General features: G+C 40.1%; 1 protein-coding gene across 6 annotated transcripts in view; it reads right to left on the bottom strand.

Moving 5' to 3' along the window:
• Positions 1-21,726, bottom strand: part of LOC111870357 (protein transport protein Sec16A) — an 87,076-nt gene that overhangs the window by 9,178 nt on the left and 56,172 nt on the right. For 5 of the 6 annotated variants that reach the window (XM_023862575.2, XM_023862614.2, XM_023862584.2 and 2 more), the window contains 3 exons: positions 20,226-20,467; positions 13,279-13,299; positions 7,371-7,604 (listed from right to left, as the gene is read on the bottom strand). In XM_023862575.2, the coding sequence (XP_023718343.1) occupies positions 7,371-7,604; positions 13,279-13,299; positions 20,226-20,467 (497 nt within the window). The remainder of the gene's footprint in view (positions 1-7,370; positions 7,605-13,278; positions 13,300-20,225; positions 20,468-21,726) is intronic. The other variant, XM_023862600.2, reaches the window with a different exon arrangement.

Here is a 21,726-nt window from a genome sequence, read left to right as displayed (position 1 = left end):
TATATATATATATATATATATATCTACATACAATATAAGCTTCATATATATATTTTTCACTACATATTACTGTGATGATCAACTAAATGTAGATGAGATGGGCAGGGTACACAGCAAACATGAGAGATGAATATAAAAAGTTGGCTCGAAAGCCTGCAGGGAAGAGACCACTGGGGGACCAAAACATAAAGGGCAGATAATACAAAATGGGTCTTGAAGAAAGATGATGTGAAGGTGTGGATTGGATTTGTATACTTCACGACAGGCTCAGTGACAAGTTCTTGGGAACATGATAATAAAACATGAAACAGGAAAATCACATCTGACTGAACAGGTACCATCTCTCCTTATAAATGATGAAAAAGTTGAGGACCCAGGAGAAATTTCAGATGCCTTCAATACTTTTTTCTAACAATTACAGAAAACCTAAACTTCCATCAGGAAGTTGGAGATAATGTCATTTCATTTTTAAGAGAGGCATTTCCTAGAAAATTCCCTGGTATTAAAACCATTCCAACCACTGAAACTGAAATAAAAAGTATAATACTGTCACGTGTTGGGTGTATGTCATGCCACAAGTAATTTCACGCCATCTTTGATATAGCGAATTTATTGAACACTCGCTCTTACATTTACACAATTTACAATCTCACAATTACTGCCATCAGCAGTATCACAAATACTTCTCCTGTAGTCACTGCCATGCACTCGATACAACCAGATTCAGCGACTGCTACAATTCAACCGACTGGTTAATCGTTACTTGCTAGTAACTCACTCACTACTCACTCACTCATAACTGGCTCGATCCTCACTACTCCTGAATAGTGTTCGCTGCTCCTTATTTAGGCTCGGCATGGAGAACACTGAAAACAGTTATGTGATAGGTACCGCTGTTGCGTAACGTTGTGTTTACAGGCGTTCTTAGGCACTGCCGTTGAGAGTTGTTTACTGCTGTGTAGTAGCTGTGGTATCCCTTGACATGACACTGTGGGAAGTGATGTTATATGATCATGGCAATGGTTGCCTGACACAGTTGCTCTTCTGTTACATCACCGCGGGAGGCGACGGAGTGTTTACCGAGCGTTGCGTGATAATGGAAGGGGTGGGGGTATGTGACGTCACTCGCAAGACCGCAGAGTTCACATGAGCCCTATTTCCCGTTGCGCCATTCATGTCACACTGCTCCCTTCTAAAGGTTGTTCGTCCCGAACAGCCTAACAGTACATCCCCATTCCTTTTTCTTCCTGTTGTCCATTTTCCAACCGTTACATCCGCTCCTTCTCTAAGACCAGCTCATCTCAAGCGGTTTCCTGCTAACTTGCCAGAAGATCCAGTTTTATCACATTCATCCATCGCACATTCACTCTTGCTTGGGAGGCCAGTACTTCTAATTTACCGGCTCCTCTTCTGTGCTCTGCTTCTTTCTCGTTTTGGAAGGGGTCAACCTCCACAAGGTCCAGTTTTTGATGTTCTGTATTCTGCTGGAAATCTCTACTGCTTGTTGCCTGATATCCAGCCCTACGGTCTTCCTGAGGGTTTGGCTGGCTGTTTTCTCATTCCCAGGATGCAACCGCTGTCTTGTGTGTTCATTCTTCACTCCAATGCTGCCCTCCAGTTCCACCTGACGTCTCCACCCTCTGAGGGCTCTTCTTGCAACATTGTTCCTAGTCTGGTTGTTCCCAATGATGTGTCCATTGCGCTGTGCCACTCCTGCACAGCGGTTCATCCTTCTGGGATCGGCAACACATTACTTCTGGCACCCATCCTGATTTTGGGTCCGTTCTTTCTTGAACACATCTCTCCTACATCGTGCCACTGTTGCGCGACGGGATACATTCCTGCAGGTGACAGCCAACTTCCTCCGGGATCCACAAATTCCTCGAGTCAGTTCCTTTGGCTCCTCGCATCGCTCTGCAGCTTGCTTCTTGCCCTTATGCCTCCTCTTCTGTCCTTTGACTGGTTTCACTACAGCATCTTCATTGGGGACTTTGTCTTGTTGTGCCACATCAGGTTTCATTTCCACCGAGGTCTGCTCTTCTTCTTCTAGACGTGCCTCCATCTCTTGGCAGGCCATTGTCTTTGCGTCCATTTCGGGTTTAAATTCGGCCAATATCTCCTTGGGGTTGGTGCCCATCCCTTTTCAGATGGCGGCCGTCCTTGCTTGGGTTGCTCTCATTTTGGCTCGGATGGCTTCTGCTTTTTCTTCCATGACCTTTGTATTCACATCTATCTTGGCCAGGAGGAGTTCCAACATCTGCTGTATATCCATCTTTTCTTTTTTGTGGTCTTCATGTTTAAGTTTGTATTCTGTTGGTCACGTGTATAAGTCCAATCCCACTTCTGACACCAAATTGTCACATGTTGGGTGTATGTCACGCAACAAGTAACTTCACGCCATCTTTGATATATTGAATTTATTGAACACTAGCTCTTACATTTACACAATTTACAATCTCACAATTACTGCCATTGGCAGTATCACAAATACTTCTCCTGTAGTCACCGTCATGCACTCGATACAACCAGATTCAGCGACTGCTACAATTCAACTGACTGGTTAATCGTTACTCACTAGTAACTCACTCACTACTCACTCACTCGTAACTGGCTCGATCCTCACTACTCCTGAATAGTGTTCGCTGCTCCTTATTTAGGCTCGGCATGGAGAACACTGAAAACAGTTATGTGATAGGTACCGCTGTTGCGTAACGTTGTGTTTACAGGCGTTCTTAGGCACTGCCGTTGAGAGTTGTTTACTGCTGTGTAGTAGCTGTGGTATCCCTTGTTACGTCACTGTAGGAAGTGATGTTACATGACCACGGCAATGGTTGCCTGACACAGTTGCTCTTCTGTTACATCACCGCGGGAGGCGACGGAGTGTTTACCAAGCGTTGCGTGATAATGGAAGTGGTGGGGGTATGTGACATCACTCGCAAGACTGCAGAGTTCACATGACCCCTATGTCCGGTTGCACCATCCACGTCATAATACATTCCCTCAAAACAAAAAACTCTTCAGGTTATGATGGAATATCAAGTAAAATTTTAAAAGTTTGTGCATCTCTAATCAGTAGCCCATTAACTCACATCTGTAATCACTCACTATCCACAGGAATCTTTCCTGATCATCTTAAGATTTCAGTAATAAGACCACTATATAAAAAAGAGGACAAGACTAGTATGTCAAACTACATGCCAATTTCACTGCTAACTACTTTCTCTAAAGTATAGGTTAAGCCATTATTTTCAGAGTAACAGTATACTAGTCCCAGAACAGTTTGGCTTTAGGAAAGGAATTTCCATTGAAAATGCAGTCTTTAAGTTAACAGAGTGTTGGAATCTATTAATTAAAAAAGGTATGTTGGTGGAATATTCTGTGACTTGGAAAGGCTTTTGACTGTGTAAATCATGAAATTTTATTAACTAAATTACATTTTTTTGGCATTCAGGGAACAACGTTAAGTTGGTTCAGATCCTACCTAACAGATAGAAAACAAAAGATTAAAATAAAATCATCAAATTCAATCCAAAGTACCTACTCAAACTGGGGAATAATAAAACGTGGAGTTCCACAGGGGTCAATTTTGGGGCCTTTGCTTTTCATAATTTATATAAATGACCTCCCTCCTACACTAAGGACCTCATCAATACCTATAATATTTGCAGATGACACTAGTGTCATAATTTCTGGTAAAAATTTAGATGACTTCTGCATGTTATCAAGAAAGGTTCTTTCACAAATGAGTAAATGGTTTTCTGCAAACAAGCTGTCGCTGAACCTAGAAAAAAAAACAAATGTAATAAAATTTATAACAAAAAATTCACCACAATACCCGTTAAACATAGTATATAATGATAAATATATATAAGAGGGAGTAAACACAAAATTCCTTGTTTTGCAAATTGATAACCATTTAAACTGGAAAACATACTGATCAGTTGATTCCAAAGCTCAGTAGAGCATGTTATGTAGTTAGATTCATGTTACATATTAGTAACATTGACACTTAGGCAGCGCCATAGCTCAAGCGGTTAGTCACTGGCTTCACACCGCAGCAGCCCAGGTTCAAAACCGGGTCTGGTGAAGTGGGATTTGTGGTGAACAAAGTGGCACTGGGGCGGATCTCCGAGTACTTCGGTTTCCCCTGTCAATCTTCATTCCACCAAATTCTCCATCATAATCACCAGGGGCAGATACAATAGGCCATTTAACGGCTGACGTGCTGGGTGGACACAACTGAACTCACCCCCCACTATGTGGATAAAAAAAAACATTGACACTCTCAAATCAATTTATTCTGCTTACTTTCACTCTTTAATGAAGTATGGAATAATTTTCTGCGGTATTTCATCTGACAGTAAAAAGAAATTTTACATTACAAAAGAAAATTGTTAGAGTCATGATGGGTGTCAAATCCTGTAATTCCTGTAGAGATCAGAGATCTTAACTTTTCCTTGTGAATATATATTGTCATGTGTTGCGTATGGGTCACACGACAAATAACTTCACGCCATTTTGGATCTAGAGAATTTATTCCACATTCGCTCTTACACTTACACAATTCACAATTACACAATTACTGCCATCTGCAGTATCACAATTACTTCTTCTGCTGTAGTCACTTCCATTCACTCGATACGCCTCAACTCATAGCTGCTGGACTTCAAATGTCTTCTGTTTGGCTTCCCCATCCATACTCTGCCTCATACACCACTCAGCCAGCCTCTTATACTGTTCCCTGTTGCCACATAGTAACCGCGGTGTCCCCTGTTACATCAGTGTGGGAAGTGCTGTTACGTCACCGGGGGGGATGTTTACCGAGCATTGCGTAATGATGGAAGGAGTGGGGGTATGTGATGTCACTCACAAAAATGCAGAGTTCAAGTGACCTCTACTTCCTGTTGCGCCATCCACGTTGCACTGCTCCCTTCTAAAGGTTGTTCATCCCGAACAGCCTAACGGTACATCCCTGTTCCTTTTCCTTTGGTGTTTTTCTTCGGGGCGCTACCTCTAGTCCCCTTCTTCAAAGGTGCTCATCCCGAGCAGCTCCACGGTACAGCAGTTGTTAATTCCGTTGTCTCACATTCCTTCGTCTCTCATTCACTCGTTCTAGCTGGAGAGGCCGGTGCTTCTGTGTTACCGGTTCCTCCACCATTCGCTATTCCATTTGTTCCATTTCAGAAGGGGTCGACCCCTCCACAGTGTCCAGTGTCTCACCTCTCTTAACCTACTGGAAATCCAGATGGTTCCCTTCACGCCCTCTGACTCGAGAGCTTGTCCAAGGGCCTCATGCAATGTCTTCATGTTCCTAGGAATGGGTTCCTTGAAGTTTCGGCTCCTTACTGTTCTGTTGTCTCCAGGGTGCACTCGACGCTGTTTCCGAAGCACTTTCCTTTTCTGGGATCTTGCTGCAGCATTGTCCCTGTCCGTGTCTCCTACGCCATGCCACTTCTGCACAGCAGGTCATCCTGATTCTCTCAGCAGCCAGTTCTTTCCACGGTCGACACTTTTCCTGGGTCTTGTTCGCCCTGAGGATGTCTCTCTTGAGTCATGCCACTGTTGCACGGCGGGACATCTTCTTGTCGTTTTTCTTAGTCTGCCATCACACAGCGGCTCGTCCCTCTTCTTGTGATGGCCAGTCCTCTTCTTCGGCACCCATCCTGACACTGGGTCCGTTCATTCATCTGGTTGTGGCACTTTGTGGCCAGTTTTCAGTCCTTACACCTCTTCTTCTTCTTCGGTTCTCTGATCAGCATCAATGTGCCTTCTTCTACACGGACCTCTCGTCATTCTGCCACCTCAGGTTTCATGTCCACTGAGGTTGGCTCTTTTTCTTCTAGACGTCCCTCCATCTCTTGGTAGGCTATTGTCTCTTTTCAGGTATCCCTTGCCTCAAACCACACTGAGGGGATTTCTTCTCGCCAGACTTTCATTCCCTCTCACAGTTTTTCTTGGCCGACTCTCCACTCCTCTCGGCCAGTCTCCATTATGGCCAGTATCCGTCTTAGCTTGGTTGGTTCTAGTTTTCTCTAGCATGACGTCTGCTTTTTCTTGGGCAGCTCTGATTTCCTTCAGCAGAAGTTCCAACATCTGCTGTGATTCCATACCTTTTTCGCGTGGTTTTTGCATGTGTAAGTTCGTAACCACTTCTGACACCAAATTGCCACGTGTTGGGTATGGGTCACATGACAAATAACTTCAAACCGTTTTGGATCTAGAGAATTTATTCCACATTCACTCTCACACTTACACAGTTACTGCCATCTGCAGTTTCACAATTACTTCTCCTGCTGTAGTCACTTCCATTCACTTGATATGACTCAACTCATAGCTGCTGGACTTCAACTGTCTTCTGTCTGGCTTCCCAATCCACACTCTGTCTCATACGCTGCTCAGCCGGCCTCTTATACTGTTCCCTGTTGCCACGTAGTAACCGCGGTGTCCCCTGTTACATCACTTTGGGAAGTGCTGCTAGGTCATCGTTGGGGTGGGGGGTGTTTACCGAGCATTGCATAATGACAGAAGGTGTGGGTATGTGACATCACTCGCGAAAATGCAGAGTTCACATGACCCCTACTTCCTGTTGTGTCATCCACATCACAATATATTCATTAATAAACTTCATTACAAATAATGAAGAACATTTTCAGATGAATGCAGATGTACACAGTGTTAACACACAAACACTGTCTTCATAAACCAATTGTTAACCTATCAGGCTTTCAGAAAAGCGCATATTATGCTGGGATCAACATTTTTAATATCCTGCCATCAGACCTCAAAGGTCTTATGAATGAAAAGGCATGATTTAAAACAGCACTGAAAGGATACTTAAATACACATTCATTCTACTCTGTTGATGAATACTTATTGTCTAGAAAATAACTTATGTATCTTTAAATAGCCTTGTGTGTAGTCACTGTGTATTCTTGGTTTCTCTTGTGTGAGAACTCCATTGGGACTGTACATATGTTTTGTATTTATATGACATATTCCACATCCTACGGTCATTTTGAGTAACTTTGGATCCATGGAATGCAATGCAATGTAATGTAATGTCATGCCATAGGCAGTGTGTTCCATGACTACCCAAGCAACTATCAGCTTTTTAAGAGTTGTTCCGCGAAGGTAGTTCTAGGAATTTCCTTTATGGGGAAAAAAGGAAGTTAATCACTAGATCAATAACAAATTGGTATTAACTGGCACACATTTTGGAATGCAGTTACAAGTAAAAAGTAAAATGACCACACAATAAAAACAACACATAAATGTAAAGTGACAATGACATACCAAGGTCTAGCTTGGTAGTTAATTTTATGATGTTAACAGAAATGCTGACTGATTTTTTACAAACACTATACACATACTGATGGATTTTTATCATCTGGCAACTTCATTTGATTTGCTGGCCGGAGAACAAATCTGTTCCAGATTACTCCCAACAAGCTGCGGTTGCCTCCCGAATGCTTTGATACTTCTTCTTTTTGCTTCTGTTTGATAGGAGATTTGGTTCCCAAAGAGGGTTTTGATTGTGGTGTTGATGATTCTTGCTGCTGTGTCATCTGTGAAGTGGATCCTGGTAATGTCACTTGTGGTACATCCTGCCAAACACACCCGAAAACCACACAGACAGTTATTCTCAAAACAATTAACATCCTGACCTTGGGGGGGGAAAAAAGATGTATAAGAACATGCTTTGTTTTCAACAACCAGAGGATTTAAGGTTATGGTATTCTGGGATGCAACAATAACAGTTTGGCTGATAAGTACCATGATTTTGAGGAACCTGCTAATTCCATCTTTGGAGTACAGGATTGGTATTTATCTACCAGGTGACACATTCCAGAATACTACAATCTTTATGGTCACTTCTGTAACTTCTTCTAATCTCAGCCAGAAGTTAGTCAATCAAACTGAAGAAAAGGAAGCTAATATATATTTCTTACATTTAATGTTAGGCCACTCCATAGCTCAAGCGGTTAGTAGCTGGCTTCCCACCGCGGTGGCCCAGGTTCAATCCCAGGTCTGGTCAAGTGGGATTTGTGGTGAACAAAGTGGCGCTGGGGCAGGTTTTCTCCGAGTACTTCGGTTTCCCCTGCCAATCTTCATTTCACCAATTGCTCTACAATCACCCTCACCTATCATCTGGGGCTGGTACAATAGGCCAGAAGGTGCCATAGTACAAGGGACTTAGTCCCACCCCACTAGCAACAAAAAGAATACATTTAATGTTAAGACAAATGAACTAAATACTTGAGGAAATGATCGTGATGGTGGTGGTAGTGTTGGGATATCCAGCCAAATGAGTCCAGTTTCATAGTTACCTGTACTTACTATAATACCTTGGAAAAAACAGTGCAACAGTTTCACACTGAAAAGAAGAATCCTAAACTTAAGCTGTAGGCACAATATTACGACCATGCTTCTGTTAAAAATCTATCTCCATACATGACTGAACAGTATATTCTTCCTTTCATACATATGTTAGTGTAAGAAGACCAAAATGTATGTTTGAAAGGACATAATTAAAACCTTTCTAGTCATAAGCAAATTATAAAATATCTAAAATGAAAGGCTTTATATTTAACACACACATCAGATATTAATATATGCATTAGAAGCCCTTTAAAGAAAATATCAGTATCATGTACTGCTTCTCAGGTTAGCCTGAACATTAACACATCATTTAGTCACAGATTTAAGTTAATGAGAGGCAGCAAACAAATTCTTATCTATTCACACATTTAAAGTATTACCCCTCCTTTGCAAATAGTCCATAGTTATTTTTAAGCCTTTCTGTGCTACCAAAGAAACACTTCTTTCGACTTGCCACACACATCTCTTTGGAATTAAGCAGTGAAGAATATGGGGAAAAATTAGGTACAGGGTTGCTAGCATGCAGAACAGGAGAAAGGTAAACTGGTTTCTTTTCATGTTTAATATAATCTACTTAAAGACACTGCTGAATAAAAGGATATGATAGTTCTAGCTTTAGCTCTTCCTTGGACTTCAACAACCATTAGAGTTTTAAAAAAAGTCTGTGCACAGAATTTAATGTCATCGTTACGTAAAAAAATATTCTGAAGAGAGTACAGCGACAAAATTTGCGAACTGCATGCTGCTCTTAGTAAAGCTTCTATTTGGCCTTTAAAGACTACTCTGTATAAAAGGTCAAATTCATATCTGGGAGAAGAGGAGCACACTATTTCTTTCACATGACACATGAAGGAACACGACATACCACAAAAATGAAGAGTGAAACCTGAACAGACAAATACTGTGGTATCTGATTTGACATAAAAAATGTTCAGTTCATGAACCCCTGACTTAACTTGGCCCTCTTGAAAAGACAAAGATAAAAAAGAACGAAATACTGAGACTAGCAAAAAAAGGTAGAGTTATCCCTGTAACAGGCCATGAAGGCCCTCTGGGTTGAGATGTCAAGGCTCCCACATTTTCTAGACAATCGGCTCACAGATGGCAGTAAGGTTGTCAACCTTAGATGCCAGCCACCCTTTACCCCCCTGAGGAAGATTCCTGGTACTCATTTCTGTTAAAGGCTGAGTCGACCCCATGGCAACAGTGCAGCTGGAAGGATCAGGTAAATTGAAAAAATTCAATGACCTGATCAGAAATCGAACTGGCAACCTTCCAGCTTTTAGCACAATGCCTGAACCAACTACACTACTGCATGCCCCTGAGACTGGTACCACATTCAGTCATTTTGATGAAAACTGTTTGACAGTAATTCATCCATCAACCAATCACATAACTTATATCTTGTCAAATATAGAAACCACCGTTTTTTTACAAGTCCAGCTGTGCAAACATGCAGCTTCGCATTCTTTCTAACCACCTAAAATGGTACCTATTACTGGTATAAGTGCTTCAGATCAACATAACAGGTTTATAACCATCCAAAAGCATTAGGAAAATTTGTAAGCAGGCTCTAGTTTTGTAGCTTCTAAGAAAGTCACATGAAGAGTGCAATTACACACAGCTTTATACTACATTGTATGTACACTATACACTACACTATAGACACAAATTATACGGGGTCTGATCAGAAAGTATCAAGCCTGAATTCCTGTACCAAATTAACTCCACTACCCTAGGACATAACTACAGGGAGTATGTCCAGACACAGTCCTGCATATCCAGTCATATTTACATTCATTCCATTGCTTCAGTCACACATGGTCAGCTTTTAGAGTCACATGCCAATGTAAGTGTATTCAAGCATACAGAACTACATGTGTGCATCAAATTTTGTTAACAAAGTCAGAAGCTAAGAAAAGTAAAGCTATCCCTGTATCAGGCCATGAAGATCCATAGGGGTATGAGAGGTCAAGGCTCCCAAATTTTCTAGACAATCGGCTCAGAGAGGGCAGTACAGTTGCCAGCCTTATGTGACAGCTGTGCTTTACTGCCCAAGAAGATTCCTGGTATTCATTTCCGTTAGGGGGTAAGTCGACCCCAGGACCATAGTGCAGCTGGAAGGATTGGGTTAATTGAAAAAAATCCACCTCATCAGGACTTGAATCCATGACCTTCTGGCTTGTAGCATAGTGCCTCAACCTACTACACTACTGCATGCCCCCTTGAGTGTGAGAAAGAAACCAAAATTTACAATTGATACAAATAGCATTTGGTTGGCTTTCTTAAAAGACTATGTACGTTTGAATCACAAAATTTTCCAGGAGACACTACTTATTTAAAGAGCTAACAATTTTCAGATACAATAATGACCTGAGCATATGTTTCTGGTTGGTTCTGTGCTTTTAAAGCGGGGTGACCACCTGACAAAAAATGACAAGCATCCTGGATGGCATTCAATCAGTACACACAATAATTCTGATTGCTCAAGTGTGCTATTCAACAGAAATTACAATATATTTCTTATCCTTGAAAAGACTGAGGAAGTGGGTATTTTTATGGGTTCTGTCGGGCAATTTTAAACAAGAGATTTTGAATAAGGCATGTATGAATCAAGTACATTCAAAGATTATGGGCACAAAAATATAAAGAAAACAGCTACTTTGTGGCTTCTGGCTTGCCTGAATGTGCCGAGACCAATGACAATTTCTTAAAAAATATAACAGGCAATGAAATACATGTCTGTGAATTGAAACAAATCAGTGATCATTGCACTGGAAATCCCTTTCTTCAAGTATAAGTAAAAGTGCACCCCAAAGTAAAAAAGATATTGATCATTCATTCAATAAGCTTGGGCTATTAACCAAGATTTCTACTGGCAGGTGTTCAGGTGTCTCCAAGGTGGAGAAGAAAGTAAATGCCAGTGGCAATCCAGCAAGTGACAAATTCACAATCACAATGCTCATGTCTATTTATCCCTTCCTCTGGTGCAATCTTTAGTCAGTTTCCTGTCATTTTTTCTGTTTCCTAAACTTAAAGGAAAACCCTGAAAGGCAAAAGATGCTTCCAGCATTTACACAGCAGTACAAAAAATGTGTACACATGCTGAACAAGCCTATTCTTAAGGAGATTAACCTCCTATCCATCTGCATCATTTTCATATATTCAGCCTCAATACTGTTTCATCATGCCTCGTATATGGTGAAACTACATCCACACATTAATATTATTCATGCAATATGTGGCTAGTGAAAAGTCAAACTATGCCCATACCCACATGATGAATTGTTATGAATTCACTGTAACACTGATCCCTCTCGAGGTGAAGTGCTGACAGCCTATTACAATTCAGAACTCAGTATGTTCTTCTTCCCTTCATGTAGTATACAGTTTCTTTGTGCTTGTTACATGAAGTCTATTATAATAATGCTTGGAAGACAAAATTGTGGCATCTATCAGCTACAAAGCCACAGAGAATATAGCTTTTCTTATTAAGAGCACATTTTTTTGGTGTAAAAATCACATCTTTAATTACTGTATTATATTATTGCTTACATCAAATTCTTCAAATTTTTGTACAATTTCATGAAGGAATAAAAAAAAATCTGGAAAACAGATTTGCATATCTGAGGTCCTACAATAATGCTCATGATATTTGGCGAAGTCTTCTCTGTTCGAAGGGAACACATAGATTAATATATTTAGAAAATTTCTTTATTTAAAACATACTTTATATTTCATTTGCACACATTGAAATCAATCTGTTGAAGCTCAATGTTTCAATTCTGGTGATGAACCAAGAATTGAACACTGCTCAGACACAATTTTATTTCTTCTAACAACAGTGTTCTGACTATCCACGGATGAACTCGCTAAAGTCTCTTTCCTGAAACCTAAGCACGGACTGTCAATGTCATATGTGTGTGAATAAACATCTTTATCACTGTTACTCACGGTTTCTTCCACATTTATTTCCAACGGCACATCTATGGGATACGTCCCACCAAATACAAGGGGCTTACTTCCACCAATCAATAACATCCTTTCAGTACGATTCATATGTCCAAACAAACTCTGCTTCAAGTTGAAAAATAATTTCCCACTACGAGTATTACTCCATGCATCCACTGTATCACAAATCACATCAGATTTCTTGCGACTACAACCAAAATTCCACAGTCTTTTGCTACGTGAAAGAGAAGGTGGACAGGATTGTACATTATCATTATCAGAGAAAGTGGGGACGATGGTTTCACCTTCATTATTGCTATCATTATTATTAAAGGAGTACTGAGCAGATAGTTTTCCAGGGAAAGTTCTGAAGGTAGACGCTGTGATACACTTCAAAGAAGTAACATGTTGATTAATGTTAGAAAAAACTGTTAATTCATTTGTACTGGTTTGAGTATTTGTTGTTAAATCAGGCATATTTCTTGGGGGAGTGTTTGTTACCTCATGTGTATCCTCCTTGTTCAGATTTTCTAAGCTGTAATTAACAGAAGCATCAGCCAATGAAGTCACACTTCTGAAGTTATGATGAAGAGCCTTACTTGCGATGGGATCACTACTGACTTCAGGATGAATACCACAACCCTGTTCAAAACTTAATTCACTACTGCACAACATATGGTCCACCCTGTGGTGGATTTGTCCCAAAGCTGGTGCTGTCTCCCCCAAACTGTTGCAGTGTTTAGGACTACTCTGACAAAGAGTAACACTGTTTCTTAGAGGATTCAGGTCACTTCTCTTGCAAGAACCAGTACTTGGGGACATTCCTGTTAATGTGTTAGAAGTAATTATTGTTTCATAGCAGCTGGAAGAGGAAAATACTGCTTCTTGGGAGGTACTTGTTACTTGCTGCTCAGTATTGCTTGCTGATAAGTTTGTTGGCATACTTACAGGATTGGTCGCCACTGATTGCTATGTAAGCAGCACCAATCAAGGAAAGAGCAAATAACAGAGTTAATAATAATCATGCACAGAGAGTAGACACTGTATAATTTTGTGAAAGTTTCAGTTTCTTTGCTGCCTGTATGTTGTTATTCGTAACACAATACACTGGCACAACCCATGGAACTCCAAAAGTATCGCATGAAGGTCAAGAAAATAATAATATAATTTGGCACAGATTTATTATAATAACAGAAATCTATAAATATCTAAAACAGTACACATTTCAGTTATCTCCGTCCTGTCTATAAACAGCCTAGTCCAGATATCCCATTATCCAGAAATAAATGAATAGATAAAGGAAAAGGTAAAGCCTTCCATTTTCCATGGTACAACTTCAGAATTTTCATGTTCATGTTGCCTGCCATATGCAAATGAATTTTCTGACACAGCAAATAGATATCAGTATATCCAACAGATCACAACTTCTCTCTAAAACACATCAGTCCAATTTATAGTCCACTCCACCAGCCATGAGAAAATGAAACATCATGTGGCTTATTCTAAATATATTCAGTGTTGAACTGTTCTGCTTGCATATCACACAAAGTCTTCAAAATCTCTCCTACAGATGGGAGCTGCTACAACTAAATTCTCAAATTCCAGCAATCACAAAAAGTGTGTCAAGTCTGAGATAGTAGGATTAAAAAATTCAACAACACTAACACCAAAACCAGTCACTGGACATGGTTCCATCCACCATCCTGAAAACCTGTCCATCTCTTTTTCAACCTTCCAAGCACACACTTTTCAAAAGGTGTAAACTCAAAATTATGTTGCATTGCTTTTCCCATCCTAGCTATATGCTAAGCTCACTACAGTCTCCTGTATTTTCACTATCCTAAAATATCATATATGCATAAACCATTAAGTTCCTCATTATATAACATCCTAAACTGCTTGCTTACTTTACCACTACAAACTAGTTCATCAGCACCAATAAAGCAGCACACTTTCAAATAAACTGAGAAAGGACACAACAGTCTTCACTTTGCAATTACCATTTAGAGTGTCTTGTAAATCTATGCAGGTCTATAAAATTTCTCTGGTACCTCTGGGAGGTACACATATTCAAGGTGTTTGACAACAAAGTGCTGAGGAAAACATATTGATCTCAGAGACAGGAAATGAGTGGGATAGAAAAAACTACATGAGGTCCTTCATAATTTGTATCCTTCCCAAATAAATTCAAGTAGGAAGAAATGAAGGGGAATATAACATGCATGGAAGAGGAGAAAAGCATGCAAAATTGTGGTCAAAAGATCTGAAGGAAGGAATCATTTAAAGATGGCAGAGCAATTTTAAGATAGATCTTAAAGAAATGTGGCCTCTTGTAAACACAATAATGAACGTTAAGTTTCCCATAAAAGGCAGGAAATTTTTCTGGCCGCTGAATGACTGTCATCTTCTGTGCCTCAGTTAGTTCTTAAGGAAACAGTGTGAGTGTGTGCACTGGATTAATTTGTGCCAGGACAGGGAAAAATGGCAGGCCCTTGTGAACACAGTTCCATAAAAGGCTTGGAAATATACTGACTACCTGAATAACTATCAGCTTCACAAGTAGGACAATGTACCATGGAATGAGTTAGCTGTGAAAATACATACGAATCAACAAGACTGAAAAACCAATGACACTAGCAAATCAGAACTCTCCATGATGAACTTAATCATGCATATAACACATTTTACAGTGAAGAAAGCAGTCTTCTGGGATTTGGCACCGTGTATATGTGGTGTTAACCGATGTTCCTCCGAAACGTCGGTTAACACCACATATACACGGTGCCAAATCCCAGAAGACTGCTTTCTTCATAGTCACCGCCGTGAAAGCCTCAAATCTTACACATTTTACAGTGTTAATGAAGTTACTGTTCCTTTCAAAGAGAGTTACTGTCAAACAATATAACATATCCCAAAAACATGTATGTTTTGGCAGAAAACTGTATGAACTTTGAGACTCAAGTGACTACACTTACATTATGAAAGGGCTGTTCCTGTACATGTCCAGTGACAAACAACAGAAGTATGACCAAAGTTCCTGACTCTTAAGTGCAATGGTGGTCTGTGCAAATACCCATGATTTTGTCTTCAGAACACAAAGATCAACTTACAAACCAGATTCATCACAACACATCTGTAGAACCATACAAACTGTGTGTTTGTTTAGTGACATAAATAACACTTTATAACAATGCCACAAGCAATACAGCCTTGCACTTGGAACAGTGAATTCCAATCACACGTCGCTAGGTTATCTCATGGTTACAAGAGAGATATAAATCTGATTCCACTGAACATTAATTAATATTCAGATAATCTTGAGTTTCTCGATCCTGTTGTGTGTAAGTAGTAAGCAGGTATTAAGTATCCATGTTGACATATGGCTTCCTTCATTATACAAGGAGCTGTAGTCCTATTTCCCACATACATTTTAATTCCAATCAATACTTATAAGCTGTAAAGTAAATCTTGAGTAATGAGGTGTAAGTAAAGTTGTTTTAAGCACGACACTAAACATGTATGGGTGGTATGTACTATGTAGCTGTATGTTGATTTTGGTCATGTCCAAGTCACTTAATGAAGAACAAATCAGAATTGAAGGTTTAATTTAAACTACCCAATAGGAATATTCAGACTGGGACTGAAACTATACACTGCAAGACAAGCCGCAGTGCAGCATAACGTCACATCACTATATCAAAATTCTGAAACATTACTTGATGTTCAATATACATACAGAACACATATACAAGACACATTATTCACCCATAGTCAGAGGTGAACAGTGTCAGTTTGGATAACTGTCTAAAACGAAGAACATAAGAGTCAATAAATTCCTTATTTTTCATTCAATCCTTTTAGATAAATTTAGAAATAATCAAATGTTCCTGTTCACCATATACGAGGGGGTACCCAAAAGAAACTGAACTTATTTTTTTTAAACTTATTTATTCAAATTTTAAGCACAAACCTTAAATCCCCTTCAAAGTACTCTCCACTTACACTAATTACACTTGTCTAGTCTTTTATTCCATTTTTCAAAACATTGTCTAAATTCATCTTTTGAGATGCCTGACAGCGCCTCCGTCGTTTTTTCCTTCACCTCAGCAACATCAGCAAAACGCTTTCCTTTCATGTCTCTTTTCATTCGAGGAAACAAAAAAAAGTCGCATGGGGCAAGGTCGGGTGAGTATGGAGGGTGAGGAACAGGGGTCATACCATTTTTGGTCAAGAATTGTCATACAGACAGGGCTGTGTGAGCAGGGGCATTGTCATGATGGAAAAACCAGTCATCCGACTGCCACAAATCTGGTCGCTTCCGCCGCAAACTGTTGTGCAATATTTTCAAACCTTCCAAGTAGAAAGCCTGGTTAACTGTCTGACCCTGCGGAACAAACTCCTCTCACATCAAAAAAACAAATCAGCATTGTTTTCATGTTTGATTTCACCTGACGAGCTTTCTTGGGGCGAGGCAAACTTGAAGTCTTCCACTGGCTTGACTGTTGCTTTGATTCAGGATCGTAAGCATAGCACCAGGTTTCGTCACCAGTGATAATTTTTGAAAAAAGTTTTGATCATTTCGGGACTCTTCTTTCAAAGCACAGCATGCTTCCACGCGACCTTGTTTTTGTTCAGCAGTCAGCAGTCGTGGCACGAATTTCGCAGCCACCCTTTTCATTCCCAAATCTTCTGTCAAAATTCGCTGAACTGAGCTCCAAGTCACTCCCAACAGCTCCACAATTTCTTCAATGGTCTGTCGTCGATCTTCCTTGATGATTTCAAGAATTTTTTCAACATTTTCATGTGTTTGGGCCGTGGAAGGACGACCAGAACGAGGTTTGTCATCAATTGACATTTCACCATTTTTGAAACGGGAAAACCACTCATACACTTGAGTTTTCCCCATAGCATCGTCCTTGTACACCGTTTTTAACATTTCAAGAGTTTCTGTTCCACTTTTCCCAAGCAAAAATCAGAATTTCACCGCCGCACGCTGTTCACGAAAATCAGCCATTGCAAAAACGACGATCACACAAAATAGTTGTCACTATAAACTCTGCCGAAACTAGTCCTTACCTTCTGAAGCAACGGTAGTCGGCTGATCGACTCAGGAATGTTAGCTCTATGTGCTCATAGCGGCAAAACGCGGTACTACAAAAGCTCTGCCCACAAAAAAATTACTTCAGTTTCTTTTGGGTACCCCATCATATATAAATATGTCCCTGAACTAGACCAGCAATAACTTACTTCCAATTCATCTTCTGACCAACTACCAAGATTCCTATCATATCAGAATTAGTATAATCAGCAGATAACACCAGGAAAGGTTACACGATTCATTTACACGCAGAATGAGAGCACTACTTTATATGTGAACCAGTCTTTTTTCATCAACTTTTTACAGGAATATTCTACCACAAACAGTTTCATAAAGATTCACATTTTTTTAGTGCCACGTGTGAATATGAATCCCAAATGTGGCAGAGATTATATACATTATGTGAAAATATACAGCTACCAGATCTGCTCTGAGCATTCAAAAGTCAAAATGATAAACGTTAATGATATCAGTTATTTATAAGCACGAGTAACTAATGAAAACATCTATATTTACTGCTTACTTATATCACAGTATCCTACAAAATCTTCCTGATCCATGCCCATTAATCCCCACATTCTAAATTCCACACATCTAGCATAAGAATTCTATGGACTTCAGACATATTAAGAAACTGTGCTAAACTTTGCTTCAGGTCTTATGTCATGCTCTCAATCTCGCCTTAAATTCCATTAAAGTTATTACAGTTATGCATCACTGACAGTTCTAAGGCACACATACCAATCACCTCTGCGTGTAAAATTCATTAATCCTTGTGGACAATTATGATCTATAGAAATAAAATCCCACACACTTGTTAAAAAAACATCACAAAGTATGGAGTGAAACCCAGCATATCCAAAAATATCCAAACAGAACAGTGCTCTTTCTGTTAGAAGCACAAAAATCTGGTATTCCAGGTTCCTAGAGCAGTTACAATCTTAGACTCTGGACTCAAACCTATGGTTCCTGACAAAATAGTACCAACAACACAGAACTCTGGGGGTATATACCAGTATTAAGTTACAGAAAAAAGTATGTGAGAAAGATTTATGTTTATTCAGCCGACACAATTCTGGTATAAACACAACATGCATTTGCAGATACCACATGTTTCGATCTATTGCAGCCATCATAAGGTACATACAGCTTTTACATTCACCCTTCTTTCTATCTGCTGTCTTCTATCTGTCTAAAGCAGTCAATGTTTACACACTGGGAGTGTGTTGTACAGGTATGTTGTGTATGTAATGCCCTTATGTTCTAAAATGTATTAAATATTAAAATTTAAATTTTTAAAATTATTAAAATATTGTGACATGTAGACCCATTGCTAGGGAAAGCAATGACAAACACATTTCCATGGAGATAGATTCTTTGAAATCAACTCAGTATAGAACATATTTCCACATAAACGAGTGATTCACAAACATTTCCTTGGATACCAATATGCAATACAAGCAGCCTTCAGATCTGAACCAAGTCAGTCACAGTAGAAGACAGAAGCCAGGAGAGGACAGTAATTAATTAATTCGCTTAGTGGGGGTTGGAGTCCAACTGGGTCCACTTGGCACGACGGCTACTGATTGGCCTATTGTAGCCTGCCCTGGGTGATTATGATGATGGAGAATTTGGTGGAATGTAGATTGGAAGGGGATACTGAAGTACTCGGAGAAAACCTGCCCCAGCGTCACTTTGTCCACCAGAAATCCCACTTGACCAGACCTGGGATCGAACCCGGGCCGCCACATTGGGAAGCCAGCGACTAACCGCTTGAGCTATGGCATGGCGCCTAGGTGAGGACAGTAAAAGACAGACTAAAAGACAACACAGCCACAGTCCAGTCAGAACCGAGCGGGTCCTAAGCAGTCACTTATTGTGAGTTACTGTAATTGACTGTGATTAAGAAAGACTGTAAGAGAAAGAAGAAAAAAAAAGAACCTTGTGGCTTTAGTCCACAAGCGAACTATACCGACTGAGCGACCACTGCTTGTCGGCAAAATCGGTGCCAACTTCAGCAGATAGAGGGTGTCGCATGGTCAGCACAATGAATCCCCACAGCCGTTAATTTCTGTTTTCTAGACCGGAGCCGCTACTTTTCCATTCAAGTAACTTCTCAATTATCCTCACGAGGCTGAGGGGACACCGTTCCAGACCCACTACTACTCAGAAACTCTGGTAGCGCCGGGAATCGAACCCAGGACCTCTGGATTTGGAGCTGGCAACTCTGACCACTAGACCACAGAGGTGGTCGACTGTAAAAGAAGGTGTTAATAAATTCAATCATCTCATCCAAAACCTGTTATTATTATTATTGGAGACATAAACAAATGTCGGTATTCTAAGTGGAAAGATTTAGTTTATGGAGCTTCTGGACTCAATCTCAGCCAATCACCAGAATGCTAGTATGTCACTGGGTGACAGTATGCTCCCAACTTACAAGAGCTCTAGAGTGGAGATACACACAAACTGTGAATCAGTCCTTGCAGCAAGTGTTGCATAACTCCAATACAGAATGCACTCAGAGTTAATGCTATTTTGTTACAGAACAGTAATCCGAAGAATGCATGCACAAAGAGAATCAGTCTCTGTATTCTTTGCAGTTAATTATAACAAGTGCAGATGAATCAGCTACTACAATAACAAACCTTTATTCTGCAACTTCAACAATCTCCTTCACAATCAAACACATATATTAAACCAATAATTAACTGTTAATAAGAAATCCACTATTCATAACTTACCATGCTCATATTATAATCTAAAAACAGGCACATGAAAGAGTCAACTCTCTTACCTGTGTGTGATTGGCTGACATATTCCAGTAACTAAATGGCTGCTGGCCAGCAACATTCCCTGCTACCTGGGTCTCACTGTTGCCATAACCACGTCCCGCAGAGATCAACTCAAGTTCATTTCTTTCTTGATCTTGTGTAGTGCTCAATGCACCTGCTCCCCACTGAGAGTCTGCCCAATACTGATCACGATTCTGAAAGTTTCTCCCCATATCTCCTGAAGATTCTGCTTGCTGCTGATGTACTGAGAAGAATACACAAGCAGTAGCAGCATTAAATTCAACATTTCTGATATACAATGAACTGCAGGGCCCCATGCCATTAATTTATTCAGCAAAACCACAACATAGATGGGCAATTTAGTAACATGCCTGCCATGGTCAGTTTGCAGCTCCATTGTCTATACTCCCCACAATTCCTTTAATTAGACACATGTATAAATGGCCTTTTCAGTCTGAAATAGTTTGTAAAGCTTATGAACACTGGGACAAAAAACTACCAAGTTTCAAATTTGGAAGATTTTTCTTCATGTAGAATTGTTTTGGACTGCCTCTGTGGTCCAGTGATCAGTGTTCCTGGCTACAGATCCAGAGGTCCAGGATCGATTCCCAGTACTACCAGATTTCTTGTGAGAAGTGGGTCTGGAACGGGGTCCACTCAGCCTCATGATGACAATTGAGGAGCTATTTCAAGGAAACAGTGGCTCCAGACGAGAAAACCGAAATTAACAGCCGTGGGGATGCGTTGTGCTGACCACGTGACATCCTCTATCCACAAAAGTTGGCACTAAACTTCACCAACAAGCAGCAGTTGCTCAGTCAGTATAGTTCACTTGCAGACTAAAATCATGGAATTTGTTGGTTTTGTTTTTGTAGAACTGTTTTGAATATGGTTAAATTTATAAAAGACTTTTCACTAATACATTTCATTTAATATTAATTATCTTGCTTTGCAGAACTAAACTGAACTGTGGGTCGAGTATAACACATTCTCCAGCATAACCTGTTTTTGTNGGGGGGGGATGACCTGCTCTTAATCAGTTCTGCATTCCACTGATAAAGCTTTGACACACAGATTTTACTCATCCACCCTGTGCTTATCATCATTCTTCTTACCTTTGGCAGGAAATTTCCTGGATCTCTGAGGAAGAAACTATTATTAAAATTAACCATTTTCCTAATGACAATTTGTGATAGTTCAGTTATGTTGCACAATTTTTAGTCCCCCCAGTATGCAGTTTTCCCACAACCCAAAATGGTGTGATTAGCATCTCTTGACTCTCTGCACATTGAATCTCTCTCTTTGTTTCACTTCAGTTTCTTGTCATAACACAGTCAGTAGGACTCCTTGGACAGGGGATCAGCCCATCGCAAGGCCACTACCTACACAGGACAACACGAACACAGAATAAATGCAGACATACAACCATCCCTTGACTGGGATTCAAACCCATGATCCCAGTGTTCGAGCGAGCGAAGACAGTTCATGTCTTAGACTGCATAG

Source organism: Cryptotermes secundus, unplaced genomic scaffold (assembly GCF_002891405.2).
Source record: "Cryptotermes secundus unplaced genomic scaffold, Csec_1.0 scaffold1674, whole genome shotgun sequence".
NCBI classification, from domain to species: domain Eukaryota; kingdom Metazoa; phylum Arthropoda; class Insecta; order Blattodea; family Kalotermitidae; genus Cryptotermes; species Cryptotermes secundus.
The sequence above is the reverse complement of the archived record's forward strand: the minus strand, read 5'-3'. Positions and strand labels throughout refer to the sequence as shown.